The sequence below is a fragment of the Rhincodon typus genome, chromosome 2 (genome assembly GCF_021869965.1).
Source record: "Rhincodon typus isolate 14 chromosome 2, sRhiTyp1.1, whole genome shotgun sequence".
Taxonomy (NCBI): Eukaryota; Metazoa; Chordata; class Chondrichthyes; order Orectolobiformes; family Rhincodontidae; genus Rhincodon; species Rhincodon typus.
In genome coordinates, this window is record NC_063333.1 from 115082776 (window position 1) to 115102403 (window position 19628).

The 19628-nt window shown below is 40.4% G+C and overlaps 1 protein-coding gene across 1 annotated transcript in view; it reads right to left on the minus strand.

The window, feature by feature from the left end:
- Window positions 1-19628, minus strand: part of jarid2b (jumonji, AT rich interactive domain 2b) — a 121466-nt gene that overhangs the window by 38789 nt on the left and 63049 nt on the right. The window contains exons 6-8 of the mRNA XM_048607635.1: window positions 7053-7145; window positions 382-500; window positions 145-215 (exon numbers count right to left, since the gene is read on the minus strand). Of these exons, the coding sequence (XP_048463592.1) occupies window positions 145-215; window positions 382-500; window positions 7053-7145 (283 nt within the window). The remainder of the gene's footprint in view (window positions 1-144; window positions 216-381; window positions 501-7052; window positions 7146-19628) is intronic.

Sequence of the window (19628 nt, forward strand, 5' to 3'; positions counted from 1 at the left end):
TAATTTTGTAGGAATCCTGTCTCACCTTACAGTCTCTACTCCTTTCACACAAAAACCCTCCTAAATGATTTGAGAAAGGTCCACCATCTTAAACTAAACAGTATCTTCTCCTCCCCCGACACTCACTTACTCCGCATTCCTTACCTGACAAAGCACCAAAATGTCGCAGGATGGACCCTGAATTATTAGGAAGGACTGTAAGGTTCCATCCATGCCTGTTCGTAGAAAAGATAAACATGTTTGAAAATCTGGGAAATATCCTGTCATTCGGCCCTCACAAAATAATTTCTAGCCAAAAAAAATTTGGCTTCAAAGATCAATGATAAACACAAACATTCTGCAATTTCCATCATGATTTGCCATTTATAAAAGAGACACTACCTTGAAAAAGGTTCTGATTTCCCAACAGGGAACCCACTGCCATGTGCTTTTGTGTCTACTTTTCCAGAATGCACTGCTACGTGGGAGTCTTTCTGCTCCACAGCCCTCCAGTATTCTTGCTGTTGTTGGAATGAAAGAGAGGGAATGTTACTGCAGAGCTAACCTTCAAAAATTGCCAAGACACAGTTTCAGAGCCATGGTCCTGCATCTGTAACATTAAATTCAGCTATGCAGTCATGAAAAATGTGAACAGCACACGTGAACTCCTATTTGCAAACTGCATTTTCCTTCAAAGACAAAGCCAATCTGACAACTGCAAAGTCCTGGAAGACTAAATCTCTCCCATGTCATGAAGGTTGATGGTTTGCATGGCAAAGCCCAAAAGTATGCATCATGCAACATACATTTTATATAAAATAACTGCATAAAAGGAAATTTGCGCATGGAAACATTTAATCTGCACAGTAGCCTGCGCTCCCATGAAATCTTTTTCAGTTATGTCCTTACGTTTCTCAAGGAAACTATTATATAACAGACTTTTGTTGATAGTACAGGTTGACAAATAATGACACAAAGTAAAAGCTTGCCACTAAGTTCCTATAAGCGATATATAACTATAAATTGGAAGATGCCATATCGAAGGTGACAGTTAAAAACAGAAGACCAATAAGGTCCAATTTTTGAGTCTTAAGTAAAACAGGTATTTTCAAATGAATTCATGTCAAAACATATGCTATTAGAGTCTGATTCAAGGGAAACAGAAATATGCATACTAAAACAATAATAGGATCACAGAGAATCTGAAAGACAAAATCCATAAGAAACAGGTGAAGCAAGAATTGTATTTAATTTTTTTTTTCGATATGACATTGCACGTTAGATCATCCTTCATTTTCTGTTGAATAATACCCTTCCTGACAGGTTACAAAAGGTTTGGCTCATTCAATTTGATTCTTCTATCAAACTGGTCCCAACAGTGCTCCTTTAATATGACTTTGAGATCTTTCTAGAATTAGCTCAGTGCCCTGACCTTAAACATTCATCCTGACAATTTATTCCAACTGGGTTCTTTTGTACAAAGGAAGTGTTTTCTGTCTTCTCTACGCCATGGTTTTACTTGGTTGCATGAAAATAAAATTTTGGATTTAGTGATGATTAAATGTCTTATGTACGCTATAGGATTCTTTCTGAGGTCTGATTTGTACGGCCAAGATCGATAATGCAGTGATCACCGGTGACAAGTTCAGGATGAGGGTAGAGAATCACATGAAACAATCCAGATTAAGAAAAAACAGTTGATGGAGAGCGGACTTAAACGGGACAAGAACAGAGCTCTGCAGGATTGACTGGAAAGATAAATTGCCTGGAAAAACAATAACTGAACAATGGGCTACCTTCAAAGAGGAGATGGTTTGGCTACAGTCAAGGAATTTTCTTCAAATGGGAAAGGTAGAACAAACAAATCCAGAGCTCCCTGGATGACAAAAAAGATAGAAATTAAGATAGACAACAAAATGTGTGCCTGTGACAAGTGTCAGGTAGAAAATAAAATTGAGGGTTAAGACAAATATTGAAAGTGAAAAAGCAAATAAGAGAAGCAAAGAGGAATTATAAGAAAAGACTGACAGCAAACAAAAAGGTGTCAGAAAGACCTCTATACAGCCATATAAAAGGAGGAATTAGGCCAATTAGAGGATAAAATAGCGATATACACCTGGAGGCTATTAAATGAATACTTTGCATCTGTCTACCAAAGAGAGATGCTACCACGGCCATGTTGTCAGGGGAGGGAACACTATCACTAGAAAGGCTTAAAATTGGCAGGACAGAAGTATTAACAAGACACAAGGACTGGATGAGATACATCCAAGGATTTTGAAGGAAATGTGAGTGGAAATTGAGAGGACACTGATGACAATCTTTCAGTCTTCCCTAGACTAAAGGGAGGCGCCATAACACTGCAAAATTGCAAACATTATGGCCTTGTTCAAGAAAGGTTGCAAGGATAAACCCAGCAATTACAAATCAGTTATTTAACTTCAGAGGTAGGGAAGCTTTTAGAGACAATTGTTTAGGATTGAATTAGCAGCTATATGGAAAAAAAATAGCTGGATTAGGAAGAGTCAGCATACATTTCTAAAGGGGAAAAAATGTTTAATTAACTTGGAGTTTTCTGAAGAGGCAACAGAAAGGCTTGATGAGGATAATGCTGTTGACGTGGAATACATAGAATTTCAAAAGGTGTTTAATACAGTGCACAACAGATTTGAGGGGAAAGTTAAAGGCATGGAATAAAAGGGGCAGTAGCAACATGGATGCAAAATTAGCTGAGGTGATAGGAAACAGGATGTACTCATTAATGGATATTTTCCAGGCTGAAGGAAGGTTCGTAGTGGAGTACCCTAGCAGTTAATACTTGGAACCTTGTTTTTCCTAATATATAATAATTGTCTAGATCTCGGTATACAAGGAGCAATTTCAGAAGTTTGAAGATGACACAGAACTTGGGAGAATTGTAAACTGAGATGAGGAGAGTGTAGAACTCCAGAAGGACATAGTCAAGTTGGTGAAATAGGCAAATAGGTGGCATGAGTTTCAAAACAGAGATTTATGAGGTGATACATTTTATAAAATAAAGGTATAAATCTTAGGCAGTGCAAGAGCAGAGTTTCTGAGCGTATACGTGCATAGGTTTTGAAAGTGCGGGACAGGAAGAGAACACAGTAAGCACAAGTAAGTCAGCTTATTAATAGGGGCATAGAGTTCAAGAGCAAGGAGGGGAGGTTGAACTCCTGCAAGACACTTGTTAGACCTCAACTAGCGTACTGTGTACTGTTATGGGCGCCACATTATAGGAAGGATGTGAACAAAGGAGGGAAGGCGGCTAGGAGGAACTCTGATGGAGGCTTTCAAAGTCATAAATAGCTGGATAGAGTAGATAGACAGAAGCTGTTCCTGCTTGTAAAAAGATGGAGAAAAGGAGGGCACAGATATAAAGTGATGTGCAAAAGAAACAAGGATGAAATGAGGGAAAATCTTTTTCACTCAGCAAGCACTTAGGGTATGGAATGTACTGCCTGGAAGTGTGGTAGAAGCAGGTTCAATTGAGGCATTCAAGAGAGCATTGGATGATTATTTGGATCAAAATAATGTACAACGGTATGGGGATGGGGAAAGAGCAAGGGATTGGCACTAGGTAATGTTGCACCATTGTTTAAAACAGGTTGTAAGGAGAAAACCGGGGAACTGTAGACCTGAGTCTGACTTCAGTTGTGGGTAAATTGTTGGAGGTGATTATAAAAGATCGGGTTTGTGGACACTTAGAGGCAAAAATTGATTAGGGATAGTCAGCATGGTTTTGTGTGAAGAAAACAGTGTCTCACAAACTTGATTGAGTTTTTTGAGAAAGTTACCAAAAAGGCTGATGACGACAGAGCAGTAGACATTGTTTATTTGAATTTTAGGAAAGCCTTTGACAAGGTTCCTAAAACCTTGGTAGACTAATTAGTAAAGATAGATCACATGGGATTTAGGGTAAGCTTGCCAATTGGATACATAATTGGCTTAATGGCAGGAGACAGAGAGTAATGGTGGAGGGTTGCTTTTCAGACTGGAGGCCTGTGACCAGCAGCGATCCATAGGGCCCCTTTTGTTTGTCATTTATATAAATGATTTGTATGAGAATATAGAAGGCACAGTTAGTAAGTTTGCAGATGACAACAAAATTGGTGGCATTGTAGACAGTGAAGAAGGTTTTCTAAGATTACAAAGGGATCTTGATCAAATGGGTCAATGGACTGAAAAACGGCAGATGGAGTTCAATCGGGATAAATGCAAGGTATTGCATTTTGTTACAACAAACAAGGGTAAGGCTTATACAATAATGGTAGGGCCTTGGGTAGAGTTGTAGAACAGAGGGACCCGGGGTGGAGGTACATAATTCTTTGAGGTTTGAGTCACATATAGGCAGGATGGTTAAAAAGGCATTTGGCACAATTGCCTTCATTGCTCAGTCCTTTGAGTATAGGAGTTGGGGATGTGCAGGACATTTGTGAGGCCTCTTCTGGAATACTGTGTCCAGTTCTGGTCGCCCAGTTATAGAAAGGATATTATCAATTCAGAAGAGATATACCAGGGTGTTGCCGGATATGGAAGGTTTAAGTTATAAGGAAAGTGTGGGACAGGAAGAGAACACAGTAAGCATACGTACCTCAGCTTTATTAATAAGGGCATAGATTTCAAGAGCAAGATGGTGATGTTGAACTTCTGCAAGACCCTTGTTATACCTCATCTACTATATCGTGCACTGTTATGGGTGCCACATTACAGGAAGAATGTTGTACATTATTTGGGTTCAAATAATCATCCAACGCTCTCTTGAATGCCTCAGTTGAACCTGCTTCTACCAAACTTCCAGGCAATACATTCCATACCCTAAGTACTTGCTGAGTAAAAAAGATTTTCCCTCATTTCATCCTTGTTTCTTTTGCACATCACCTTATATCTGTGCCCTCCTTTTCTCGATCCTTTTACAAGCAGGAACAGCTTCTGTCTATCTATTCTATCCAACTATTTTTGGCTTTGAAAGCCTCCATCAGAACTCCTCCGAGCTGCCTTCTCTCTGAGGAGAACAGTCTTAGTTTATTCAATCTATCCTCATAACTCAATGGTAGTTGTCTTTTCCCTGCGATGGGGAATTTCAAGACTGGAGGCACATTTTTAAGGTGAGGGGAGAGAGATTTAAAAAAAGACATGAGGCAATTTTGTTTTACACAGAAGATGGTTCACATGTGGAATGAACTTCCTGAGGAAGTGGTGAATGTGGGTAGAATTACAACATTTAGAAGACATTTGAATGGATATACGAATAGGAAAGGTTTGGAGGGACATGCGCCAGGAGCAGGCAGATGGAACTAGTTTAATTTAGGAATACGTTCAGCATGGACTGAAGGGTTTATTTCCGTGCTGTATAACTTTATAACGAGGCTCATTTAACAAGCCAGTGCAGGCACGATGGTTTAAATGGCCTCCTTCTGCATCATAACACTTCAGGTGATTCTGTGACCTTTTTCAAAGCTTATACCTCATTGAAAGTCTTCCAACCTGGTCCGTAGACGATCAGATAGGTAGGAACCTTGAAATAGTTTGACTAGGGCACTATACAGATTCAGCATAACTTCTGGGATTTGAAGATAAATGAAGTAAACAAGATGCTAGATTATTAGAAATTCATGCTGTTGTGATTGGCAAGTAAAACCAGGAATGAAGTTAACTCAGTTATTGTATCGGTAAAGCAAAGCAAACAGTCTGCCAACAATTATTTATAAATATAAATACGTATATAGCTGAAAGAGCATTATTGTTCTAATATACAAATTAACATCAAATAAATATAACGATTGCCTGTGTCAAAAGGCACTTCATAAACTAGCTTTACCATAGCAGTGGATATTTGCTCTACCTGCCGTCAATCTATAGTGGTAGAAGTCTACTAATTTCATCCTGCAATCAGGTACAGGTTTGCATTTAGATTTTCAGAACATGTTTTGCAAAGTATATACTTGCAAATCCTAAAACTCCCATGCCTTTTTTAGCTTTCCCCATCCCCAGATCTTTACAAACCACGAAAGAACATACAGGGTTAACGGAAAGATTCTTGGCAGTGTGGAGGAGCAGAGGGATCTTGGGGTTCATGTTCACAGTTCCCCGAGAGCTGCCACCCAGGTGGATAGAGTTGTTAAGAAGGCGTATGGTGTGTTAGCTTTCATTAATACAGGGATTGAGTTCAAGAGCCGTGAAGTTATGCTCCAGCTATACAAAAGCCTGGTTCGGCCACATCTGGAGTAGTGTGTCCAGTTCTGGTCGCCTCATTACAGGAAAGATGTGGAGGCATTGAAAAAGGTGCAGAGGAGATTTACCAGGATGTTGCCTGGAATGGAGGGAAGGTCTTACGAGGAAAGGTTGAGAGCGCTAGGGCTTTTCTCTTTAGAACGATGAAGGATGAGAGGTGACTTGATAGAGGTGTACAAAATGATCAGGGGTATAGACAGAGTAGACAGCCAGAGACTTTTTTCTAGGGTGGAGGTAGCTATTATGAGGGGGCATAGTTTTAAAGTGAGTGGAGGTAGATACAGAGGAGACGTCAGAGGTAGGTTCTTTACTCAGAGAGTGGTAGGGGCGTGGAATGCATTGCTGGACAGGGTAGTGGAGTCAGCCGCAGTAGGGGCATTTAAGCTGCTATTAGATAGGCATATGGGTGATAGTATAAGGTAGGGGTGGAGGTTAGATAGACCTTAGGATTAGGGTAAAAGTTCGGCACAACATCGTGGGCCGAAGGGCCTGTACTGTGCTGTTTCAAAAAAAAATGTTCCACTTTCACTTCCAAAGCACAATTATTACAGTGACTAGTAAATACCAAAAATTTAAGTCAGACCCCTGGTCAAATTCTCCCCTTTATCTCCCACAGCCACCTCCTTTCCAAATCCTGCTCAGTGCCACCTTGTACTAAAAGCACAAAGGCATATCACAGTTAAATGGAACAGAAGGATTTCTATTCCCTTTATTGGTATATTTCAGCTATTTCATTGAAATCCCTAATCACACATTTAAGCATAAACCAAACTATTAAAATGGGAACATGTTAAAGTTTATGTACAACTTCAGACTCCTACCTCCACTTCAGCTGCTGTTGGTTCCTTACTAAAGCACATATTCATCATGTTTCTAGCTGTCCGATAAAATGTAGTCAGTGACACAGATCGTCCCTGTGCAAAAAAAAAAATCAATTGAGAAAGCCAAACAATTATGACAGTCCCCAATTCAATAATGCGGTTTCCCAAATCGTTATAAAACCAGGTAAATTGTTAGGCACATTTTCTCCGATTAAGACACTGAGATATCATGGACCTACCAAATGCATCACCTTTAGCCCCTTTAGTCATCAGGTCCATAGGAACATAATTACCTCCAAGTCATATACAACCACATCCATCGATATACATTATTAACTTCATCATGATTGGGTCAACTTACTTAACTAATAGCATTGCGGCAGCACAAATACTATGTAAGCTGTTGTGGTTCAAAAAGAAGAGGCACTACCATGACATATCTTCTCAAGTGCTCAGGGAGTTGAACACTTTCAGTATTGGCATTCAAATAAAAAGAACCTGCCTGCCCTCTAAGATGAATGAAGAAGATCCCATGACACTATTTAATCAAAGGCAATGGAGATCTCCCAGTTTCTTGAACAGCATTATTCTTTCCACCAACTGAGCTAAAACAAATTGTCCGTTGATGAATCTGACTATGGTATTGCTGTGCACCTTACCCATCACATGTCCCAATAAAATTACAGTTACTACCATTTCAAAAGTGCTTAATTTCATGTTATGTATCTTAGGATGTACATCATCATAAAAGGCAATACACAAGTGAAATATTTTTCCTCCATGTCTGGCAGAACGCTTGAAACGTAATACATTATGCTGACTTCCTTTCAAAAAAAAAGCACACAAACAAGCACTTTTTCCTGCGTACTATAACATCTCTTGTGACAGGAAGTCCCTGAGTACTTACTGAGGAAGAGAGGGGACACTAAACAGAAGCAAAGAATTTAACCATATAACAAATTGTACAGGGAAAATTAGCTGTAGGTTTTTGAAGGTAGAGAGACCAATCTGAAGGTAGAGGGACCAACATTAAGTTGTTTTGAAAACAGTTGACTTTGTTTTCTCCTCCACAGATGCTGCCAGACCTGCTGAGCTTTTCCAGCAACTTTGTTTTTGTTCCTGATTTACAGCATCCGCAGTTCTTTTGGTTTTTATTATGTATATATGGGTCTTTGACTGGCAGGATATGATGAGTGGAGTCTTATGGAATCAATGCTGGGGCTTCAAATTATTAATGACATAGATGAATAGAACAAAAGCACAGTAGCAAAATTCTGATATCATTAAGATAGGTAGGAAATTGTTGTGAAAAAGTCAGAAGAAAGTTTCATACAGATATGGACAGGTTCAGTGAATGGGCAAAAAATCTAGCAGATCTGACAGCATCTGTGGACAAAAAACAAAGTCAACTGTTTTCTCTGCACAGATGCTGCCAGACCTGCTGAGTTACCCCAGCAAATTGTATTTATTTGTTTCACATCTCCAGCATCAAGTTAACAGATAACAAGGTGTAGAGCTGGATGAACACAGCAGGCCAAGCAGCATCAGAGGAGCAGGAAAGCTGATGTTTCGGGTTTAGACCCTTCTTCAGAAAAATCTAGCATCAAGTTGTTTGTTTTATTCAAGCAAGTGGAGTTTCATATTGGAATAGTGAAATTGCTCATATTGGCAAGAACAATTAAAAAAGCAGTGTTACTTAAATGGAGAATGAGTAAAGAATTCCAAGGCGTACAAGGACGTGTGTGTTTTGGTGTTTGAGGCACAAAGTAGTTGTGTGAAGGTACAGGATTTAATCAAAGGAGGATAATGGAATGTATCTTTTATTACAAGAGGAACTAACATAGACATAAGGATATTATGCTTCAGTTACACAGTTACACAGAGACCACACACTATGTGCAGTTCTGGCCTTCTTATTTAAGGAAGGATGTAAATGCATTGGTGGTGGTTCAGAGATTGTACAACTTTGGAACACTGCCACAGAAGTCAGTGGAGTGAGGGTCAAATATTGTTAAGAAAGACGTGGATAAATTCCTGTTAGACAGTGGAATCAAGGATCAGCAGGGAAATAGGAAGGTGGAACTCAAAATACAAACAGAAGCCATAATCTTATTAAATGGCTGGCTTGAGGCTGATTAATCAACTTCAGTTCCTATTTCCTATGTGGAGATTATTTCATCAAGACAGTTACATAGAAACACTCAGAACTAGAAGAGACCAGTGCAGTCCATCTGACAGCTACCAAAATTTAATAAAAAAAAACACGCTGCTCCCTAAATATAATCCACAATCACTTTTACCAAAAAAAAAATACAAAGAACTCTCATGGTACAGTCTGTTCCAAATATTTCCTTTACACCTTCCCTCTTCCAAACTCAATTTTGTATCCTCAGCTAAATCAAATATTAGGAGATCCAAATTAAAACTTAAAAATTTTATTAAAAAGTCTAAATCTCCCCTTTCCAGCAAAATATTCATTCAAGAGTCTCACTTCAAACACCCAATTTCTAGCATTGCTCTATGTCCTCCTTTGTACTAGCCTCAAAATTTTCATGCATTCTGAAGGAGGGTCACTGGACCCAAAATGTTAACTTCGATTTCTCTCCACAGATGCTGCCAGATGTGCTGAGTTTTTCCAGCATTCCAAAACTCCCACGTTCTCATTCCTATACAAAGGCACATATACAGCATATATCCCAGCAATAACGCAATTGAGCCCCACTGGCTCCACCCTCAGATCGACTGAAAATCTTGAAGCCAATTTGCTGGAGCATAGAGAGCTATTTGAAGATGGAGGTAAAAGGTATGAGAGAGGGAACCTGGACTTAGCAGTTCTGGAATAACCGCGGCTTACAATGATGGAGGCAGAAGCAATGACTGGAGTGGTCAGAAGATTGAGTGTCAAGTTTCAGCACTAAGAGCAACATTTATGGAACGCATCCGGGCAGGTGAACATCCTTAACAAAGGTTTGACAGAGATGTGGAAACCCAGTTCACTTGTTTAATGGAACAACAATATTGTGTACTGCTAGTCTCAGAATGAAGGTGCAGCAAGGAGTTTGAAGTGAGTTGGTGTCACCTTCACATTGATGCTAAACAGGCTAGCTTCACATTTGGTGCAGAATGGATACTCACAATTAATCTAGATGGGATATCACACAAGCAGTCAACTGTACTGCAATAAATACACATCATCAAGCAGTAGCACATTCTTCAACTACAAAACATTAAAAGTCTGTGACAGATCATCAGGCTATGGGAGGAAATATTCTTTAAGGAAATGCAGTGATAATATTGGGACAGGCAAAATTAGAATCACAAAATCATTGTACCACAGAAATGAACTATGGAGGAGAAGCAATAATCAATATTTTCAAAGGTGTCAGAGGGCGAATCTAGCAAGGGATAAGGGGTGCTATGAACTGGTTAAGAGTCTAACTAATGGCACTCAGATCATGGAGTAGTAGGGGGTACGAGTAGAGGAGCTACACACAAGAATCTCAGACAAAAATGCCCTAAAATTAAACAAACAAGTTACCCCACTAAATTTCAGTTATGTGTACTGTTATTATTTAGGATCAGTATGTTCTTCTTATATAGTGTTATGCATCCTTTCTGATAACAAGAGGCAACTTAGCAGCAATTCCTACTTTATCCCATATTTATCATACAATTTCAGGCACTACGGAGGGAAAAAATTCCAGAGAATCTGGGTAGAATTTACTGCTATTGACCAGTTAAGTACTCAAGTGACACTCAATTCAGAGACAATGTTGGATGAACCTAAAAGAGGGGTGGTGGACATCCTGCTGGCTCTCCAGCTGGCAGGCAAAAACCCTATCATCTCCTTCAATACCATCCACTAAATCGGAATTAATTGCTTACTTGTCCATTTTCATAAACAAGTTTCTTCACATGTTTAAGAATCTCAAGGTACCCCAAACACTTTAAAGTCAATGAAGTACAGCGACTTGCTATATAGCCAAAGAAACTGGCACTGTGTACATAGCAAATTCCCACCAAATGCAAATATAGTAATAGCCAATTGATCTGCTTTTTTGGTGATGGTGGCTGAGGGAAAAATATTGTCTGAAACTATGGGCAGAACACCGCTTTTTTCCAGAGCCATGAAATCCTTTTACATATAACAGTGGGGGCACACAGGCTTGATGTCTCATCCAACAGACAGCATCTCCAGCAGTGACAAACTCCCTCGGAACTGCAGTAAATGGTCAGACCATGTTTACATCTCTCCTGTGGAAGACAAACCCAAGATCTTTTGGCTCAGAGGCATGAGTGTTACCAAAGAGCTAAAACTTATCTTAAGGTTATTCTGGTACATGGATCATTTCACAAAACTCAAACGATGAACACTTTAATTTTAATATACTGGAAGTGAATATATACTGAAATCAAAAATAAACTCAAGATACAGGGGAGCATCAATTGTGGCTCAGCTACCAACACAGTAAACCAAGCTACTTTAAAGTCTCCAAGGCTCAACAGTGGATTCAACTATTTCTGACCATAAACTTTTCCACACCACACCCACCCCCACCCCCACCCCCACCGTGGACTGTAATGAGTCAGTCAGGTAGACCTCATAGAATGAGTTCCCCGATTGTGACTGTTAACCTGGTCCAATCAGGGAGTCTTGGCTGACAGATATAAACAGGGGTGTCAGGAGGTTCTGTTCATTGAGAGCTGGATCAGTGTCAAGGACTGTTCATATTTGAATAAAGGGTGACTTGGTGACAGGATACTGGCCTCTGTGGAGTAATTTCAGTGGTGACAAGAGAAAAACATGCTCCTGAAGAGATTCACTTGCACCAGTCATCTTTGAGATAGGGTAAGCATTTCTGGCATCATGCCATTATTTGGGAAGCTTGGCTCATTTGATCCTGTCGTCAAAGACTCAGCCCAGAATGTAGAAAGAATGTTATTTTTTCCCAGGCAAATGACTTCGGGACAGATGAAAAGCAAATGAATAATTCTCCTGACAGTTTGGGGACCCATAGCTTTATCAGTTATTAGGAACCTAAATTCTCTGAGGCACCAGATACTAAGACCTTACAAAGTTGATGGATTTAGTTAAGAAACATTGTAACCAAAAGCCTCCTCTAATTCTGAGACGCTATTGGTTTTACTCAGCGATTAGAGAACCAGCGGAATCCGTATTGGGATTTTTTAAAAGGTTAAGATGACAGGCACAGGCATGTGACTTTGGTTTAATCCTTAAAAAGATGCTGAGACACAGTTTGAGATGTGGAATTAATGTTGTAACCATGTGGGAGCGCCTACTAGCTGAAACCCAACTGGATTTCAAACAGGCACTACAACTGGCTTTATCATGGGAAAATGTGGCAGCAAGTGCAGCATGTGGCTTTCAGGGTATTCTGATGGAGTGGACACTCTCTCCAGCCTGACTGAGCTTGGGAATGCCACTTGAGTGAAGGCAATCATATAGCCTCAGTTGGGACATATTCTGAGCACAGGGACTCAAGGTCAGCCCATAGCACACCCCAAAACAAAGCCAAGCCTGGGCCAAATGGTTAAAAAGTTTTCTTCAGAATCCAGGCCAGCAAGCCATTGTAGTTGCTGCCGATGTGCAGATTTTAGACAGTAAAACAGCCCTACTGGACTTAAACTGAGTAACAACTGACAGGCCGATATCCTGGAGATTGCACACACTGGAGTGCCCACCTACATTTAGTCTGGAACAGTTAAATTGCTTAGCAACATCCAAATCAAAACCAAAATAAACATCTGGTTAAATGGTCACCTAGTTCTAATGGAGGTTGATACTGGCACAGCCATTTCAATGATTGCAGGACCAACCTTTAACAAAATTCATTGTGGATTCCAACCCTTAAGTTTGTGCAAGACCCCAGCTAGACTGTGAACCCGTACCAGGGAACCTTTACAGATATAGGGTACACCTTCGGTTCTGGTCCCTTTTGAGAAGCAGCTGGTTCAGTTACAAATGATTTTAGTAAAAGGCCCAGGCCCAACTTGATGGGGTGAAATTAGTTGAGAAACACTTTTCAATTAGAAAATGGTTGCATGATTGAAGGCCTAATTAAATACCCAGAAGTTTTTCAGGAAGGTCTAGGGTCTATTAAAGGAGGCCAGGCCATCTTGCACATTAGCCAGGAAGCAATTCCATGATTCTGCAAGGCCCGCCTGTTTCATGCATCTTATGGGCAAAAGTAGAAGGCTAGAAAACAAAGCAAACATCAAATCAGTGTGGTTTGCAGAATGAGCAGCACCTGTCATACTGATTGTGAAACCCACATGAAACCCAACAGATTGATCCCCACAAAGGCGAACCATAAACAAACAGTAAACTCCTGTTCATAGTTGGATAAATACCCAATCCTCGCATAAAGGGCTTTATATGCATAGCTACCAGGGACTTGTCCTTCACAAAGCTGGACATGAGCTTGTGTACTCGTAATTGTGGTTAGATGATTCCCAGAAGTACCCATAAGGGTTTGCACCAACAAATAAGACTGCCATTTGGGATATCGTCACCTTGTGCAATATTTTTCAGTGGACGATGGAGAATAGTTTACAAGGTCTACCCTAGGTTACCACTTATCTAGATGACATGCTAATAACAGTGTAGACCAATAGGGGATCACTTCGAGAACTTGAACACTGTCCTTAGACATTTCTTCCAAGTGGGCATATGCCTTACGAGGGAAAAGTGTGTGTTCTGGCAGCCCAGGTGATCTACTTGAGCTACAGAGTCAACAGGACTGGGTTACACCCATTAGAAGATAAAACGAGGATGATCAAAGGTGCTCCAGCTCCCACGTCTGTGGCCACAATATGATCCTAGCAAGATCTAGTGTTGACATGCGATGTCATCGGCATTAGCTGATAGGTGGCCCAATAGACAGGAACACCTAATAGCGTATGCATCCAGGACTTTGGCAAATGCAGAGCGTAAATATGCCCAGATAGAGTAGGAAGATTTGGTGGTCATATTTGGAGTTAGGAAGTTCTACCAATACATTTGAAAATGTAAATTTGTAATAATAACAGACCACAAACCCCTGAGAGGGCTACTTAAAAGGCAGTGCTAACCATAGCTTCAGGCCAAATTCAGCAGTGGGCACTAATACTAAGTGCGTATAATTACGAGTCGGAGCATGGTCGGGGAGGTCAAGTAGAAAATACATCACCAGTGGTACTACCACTGGGCGAGTTCATAATGTTTTTCAATTTTCTGGACACACTTCCAGTCACAGCTGACAACGGCAGACTTTAGACGCAGAAAGACCCAGTCCTGGCAAAACTGATACAGCTGGTAGTGATGGGGGAAACCAAAGGGCCATCACAACCAGAACTGAAACCTCTTTGGACTCGACCAGAGAGACCAGACTACAGTAGAGGACAGCGTATTATTACGGGGAGCAAAAATGATTGTCCCAAGCAAAGATAGTACCGCCTGATACTGGATGAACTCCACCAAGATCATCCAGGGATTTCCAAATGAAGATGCCGGTGAGAAGTTATCTTTTTTCGTGGCCAGGAGTGGATGCTGACGTAGCCATGTTGGTGGGGCAGTGCCCAGAGTACCAACAAAAACAAAAATTACCAAAAGCAGCTCCCTGACATTCATGTCCAGGTAAATCCTGGACTCGGTTACACTTTAACTATGCAGGTCCTTTCATGTTCTTAGCCATTGTGGTGCCCACTCAAAATGGCTGGTCATGCATAGAGTTCATTCGTCAAACACAGGGATGATGGAATAAAAACTGCGCACATTTTTTGCAATACACAGATTCACAGAAGTGTTGGTCACAAATAAAGGGCCATTGTTCACCAGCAGGGAATTTGAGTACTTCCTAAAGTCAATGGTATTTGGCATACAAGGACAGCTCCATACCATACATCATCCAATAGTCCAGAGGAAAGAAGGCAGTCTTAAAGAAACAGCCTACAGCTTCACTAGGTATCAAACTGTCCCAGTTTCTATTTGATTACAGGACCACCCCTCAACCAACTACAGAGATAGCTTCAGCAGAATTGCTAATGTGGAGAAGACTGCACACCAGGTTAAATCTGATCTTGCTGGACCTGGGGTGGAGAGGGTGAAACGGCATCAGGAATGCCAATGCCAGGCACAAGACTCCACTAAGAGAGAGAGAGAGAGACAGTTTACATCAGGGGACCAAGTTTAGTATAGGAACCACAGGGAATGGTCTTGCATGGGTAAGAGGCATGGTTAACTTGAGGTCAGGTCTAGTGACTTATAAAGTTCAGATAAGTGGGACTGTCCTGACCAAGCATGTGGACTATATGAAAGCTGAAAACTCAAACGGCGTGGAAAATAAATGTGCCCAACTCCTTGACTGCATTTCCGACTGTTCAGAACCCCTGGGTTCTTCCTCTCCATCAAGCATTGAAGACAGCTCAGAATCCGAGATGGACATGGCAGATGTCGTCACCTCGATGCCTTTGCCACCTGAACAGGAGAACAAATTTCTCCAAGACGCTCTGGGAACAAGAAGTGAGGTACTGTGCATTACACGCACCCTGCATCAGAGGCAGAGTTAGAGGAACCTGAGCCGGTGCTATAATGCCCCAGGAGGAGCTACAAAAAAATATATAAAAGAACTAGCCCAAGTCCTCAGGCTCGGTGGGGGGGGGTGTTGCTGTTGTTGTTGCTGGGGTGTGGATATAGTAATTATAATGAGGTCAGCCAGGTGTACCTCAGAGTATGAATTCCCTGATCGGGACTGTTAATCTGGTCCAATCAGGAAATCCTAGCTTACAGATATAAACAGGAGTGTAAACCGGTTCTGTTCACTCAGAGCTGGATCAGTGTCAAGAAATCTTGGCATGTAAATAAAGGGTGACTTGGTGATGGGATTCTGGTCTCTATGGAGTTATTTCACCTCCTTCCCCCTCTCCACTGTCATGATTGATTTTGAATCTTGTTCATCACCTTTTTGTTTTCAGCCAGAACCCTTGTATATTCTGGAATTTACACCATTAATTATCAAACAAATAATCTGTATTTCTATTACAATCATTAATATTGCCTTTGCCTTTTGTTCAAGGGCACCTTTGTCAATTAATCTCTCCTAGTCTCTGCCATAACCCAAACCTTGCCTTTTGTTCTTCCTTCACGTTCCTCTTTTCAAAGGCATAAAACTCAGCCTATTTCTACACTTCCTTCAATTCTGAAGTTTGTTTGACTCAAAACACTCACTGACTATTTCTTTCTTCACACTTGCTGCCAGACCTGCTGAGTATTTTCAGCACTGTTTTTAATTCACATTTCCAGCAGTTGCAGTGTTTTGCTTTCAATAAACCGACCTACATGTTGCACATAGATAACATTAAAGTAATTGATGCAATTTACAGTAGTGGCAGCACTACTTAACCGCAAAGCTGATAATGGTCTTCTGTGGTTAGCCAAATTATGAAAAAGTGGCTTTAAGAAAAAATGATTAAAAGTTATATTATAAATAAACCAGGTGAGCTGTTACTACATCAACACTTCTAAAGTCATTCCTTGGATGGAAAATGTTTTGCCATCAAGAGTGTGAAGATGCTTTATTGATAAAGTAGTTTTTGAAGAAGTTGCAGTGTTGAGTAACTTGAGATGCAAACGTGTTGTAGACAAACTTTTGAATATGTCAAGACTATCATGCAGTTTTTACAGAGGTTACATTTTTATGTTAGCTTTACAAAATGGAATTTCTTTTTATTTCAATATCTGTGCTGGATAAGTCTGCTTGAATTCAAACTGCCTAGATAGCAATCCGTAGAATGTTTAAGCAGAATACTGGAGACTGCAAAATAATCAAGGAGAAATCTTACGGTTCAGCCATAAAATTTGGGTGTCTAACTGAAGTCTGACAAGAAAATTTCTGAGAGCAAACAATGCAGTGCTTGCAATACTGTTATCAGTCCTGAAATTGGCAATTTCTGAACAATTAATAAAATTAAAAACTGTAAACATTATTATACTTCAAACAATACAGAGTTTTGATAGTGTATTCACTTTGTTAAAGAAAGAATCAAATGCTAGCTACGATGAGAGATTGGTTCGTTTATCAATTTTCCTCATCTGTCCCAAAGAGATTGATCACTTGTGAAATGGATCCATAAGTGCCAGGAATGTTGCCCAATTTTAAAGCAGGAAGGTACAGAGTACCAGGAGGTCACAATGCCAGTTCAGTGTCCAACTGATATCTACACATGCAAACTTTCCAAAGGAATAGGGAGGGCAAGCAAGCTGGAACAAAAATGCCAACTAGTTTCATGGACACATGGTACGGATATAATGACAAAGCTTGATTCTCTGATATCAAAAAGTTAGCTACGTGTTACCTTTACCACTGAACCATCAATAGCAAGAGGTGGCACTACAAATATACAAGTAAGTGAAAATGGTGTTGGACCTTCAGAAATGGGGAGTACCGATAATTGGAATTAGGAGACTGATTGATTGTGAAAGGGCTTATAATTTTCTACTTATAAAATGGGATACTTGGATGAAGTCAGAAAAGGTTACTGAGTTAATAAATTGTACCCGCGTCTGAATTTGTGTCAAGAGGGAAAACAGCAATCATTTAGCTAGGGAGGTGCTGTTGACTAGTTTATGATCAATGTTTTATGCTAAAGGGTGTGATAGTGCAAAGCACTTTAATCTCCAATCTTCAAATGTCAGGACATTTGTCAATAAATTCAGTAAACGTATAATTAAACTGTAAAACTTTGTCACCAATTAATGAATGTGGCATCAATTTTTTTAAGCCAACAGAAACCCACATCAAGAAACTCTGAAGCTCCTCCACCTTTCTGGAAATAGTGACAAACACCAATTTTGAAGTAGCAGACAAATCATTCTCATGTCATGAAGAAGGTCAGATTTATTCTTCATTCCTACTGAGCAACTTTCCATTCATGACCATCACACAAGTTAGAAACGAGACAGGCTAAAAACACTAATTGTTGAAATGGAGTTATTTCTACTTGAGGGCTCAATTCCTAACATAATTATCATTTTTGCACAAATTATCTCTGTAACTAATGGGAATGAGAAGTAATACACAAAATCTAAGCACCCTCTTGTATAACTACACTAATGGCTTACAGAAGGGAAGAAGAAAGAAAGAAAAGGTGCCAAAAGCGGGTGGTCAGGTGCAGGTACATAAAATGTTAGACAAGATGAGAAGAAATGGGTTACCCGAGCACCAACGCAACTGAAACTTCCACTTTACAAACTAGAAATGTTAGGGAGTCAAAGCTGCAGCTACCTGGAGATGTGAGCATCTCCCTTCTCTTCCACAAGGGTTATAAAATCAATCTTCCCTCCCTAAAAAAAGCTCAAGGCAGAATATTCCCATAATTCACTGGCATGCTCATTACACTTGGCACAAACTAATGAGACCATTACATATTCAGCATAAGTGATCAAAAGATTTTTTGAGCACAGGTTTACTTTTATACAAGAACTGTTCTTTAGCTGCCAAAACTTCACAGACAAGTTATTCTTTTGTGTTGAAAGAGGGGAGTAAGTGTTATACAGGACAATAATCACTAGCACCCAAAGGAGCAAAAAGAGGAGCATGTAGTGCTTCTGAAACAACACAAAACAGTCTGCAGCTTCTCAAACAGCAGGAGTGTGCATGGGGGGAGGGGGGTGCCCGCAGGTCAGCAGCTTCATAAACAGAAAAGCGGATCTTCATGGAGAGGACAGCCTGAAAGCTCCTACAACCAGTTTATATCTGTCAGAGCCCAAGTCCATGCCACAGAAAAACAGGCAACTGCATGGAGAGTATTTTTTCCATGTCTCTTTTGATCAGCCAAGTGGTTTTAATCAGGACACATTATAACAGCTGAACAATACAGTTAGAAAATTCACTTCTTAAATATTTAACATTCAAATTAGTTAAGTAGAATAGAGATGGCTGGACAGACAACGTATTGCAGCGACAGTAGGTGGAAGCTGGTGGACACCAGTGCAATCCATGGTGACCACATATGCAGCAAGTATTGGCTGCTCAAGGCACTATAATCTGAACTGCGGACCAGTGACGTATCAGGAACCGAGACACTATTTCAGGATTGAGTCACATCCCTTAGATTAATGACATCAAATCTGAACTACTGTCAGAGACACAAAAGTGTAACCATGAGTGAGGCATCTATGGAGTTCCAGAATTTAGCTTTGCTGTCTTAGTCAGGGGTTTTGTCTAATCTTGATCCCTGAGTGGTTGAGGGCACAAATTGAAATGGATGAGCGATAATACTACGGCACTGTGGTACAGCACGTCATTCACGTGAGAGGAGAAAAGGAAAATAGTAATAGGGGATACTGGAGTGAGAGGAATAAATACAGTTCTCTACAGCAAAGACAGACTCCTGAACACTATGTTACTGACCTGCTGCCAAGGTTCAAGACATCACTGGTGGGCTGTGGAGGAACTTGGAGTGGAAGGGGAAGGATCCAGTTCCGTGTGAGTGTTAACCACATGGGTTGGATTAGAAAAGAGGTTCTACAGAGGGATTATGAGCAACTTGGAGCTAAATTGAAAAGTAGAGCCACAG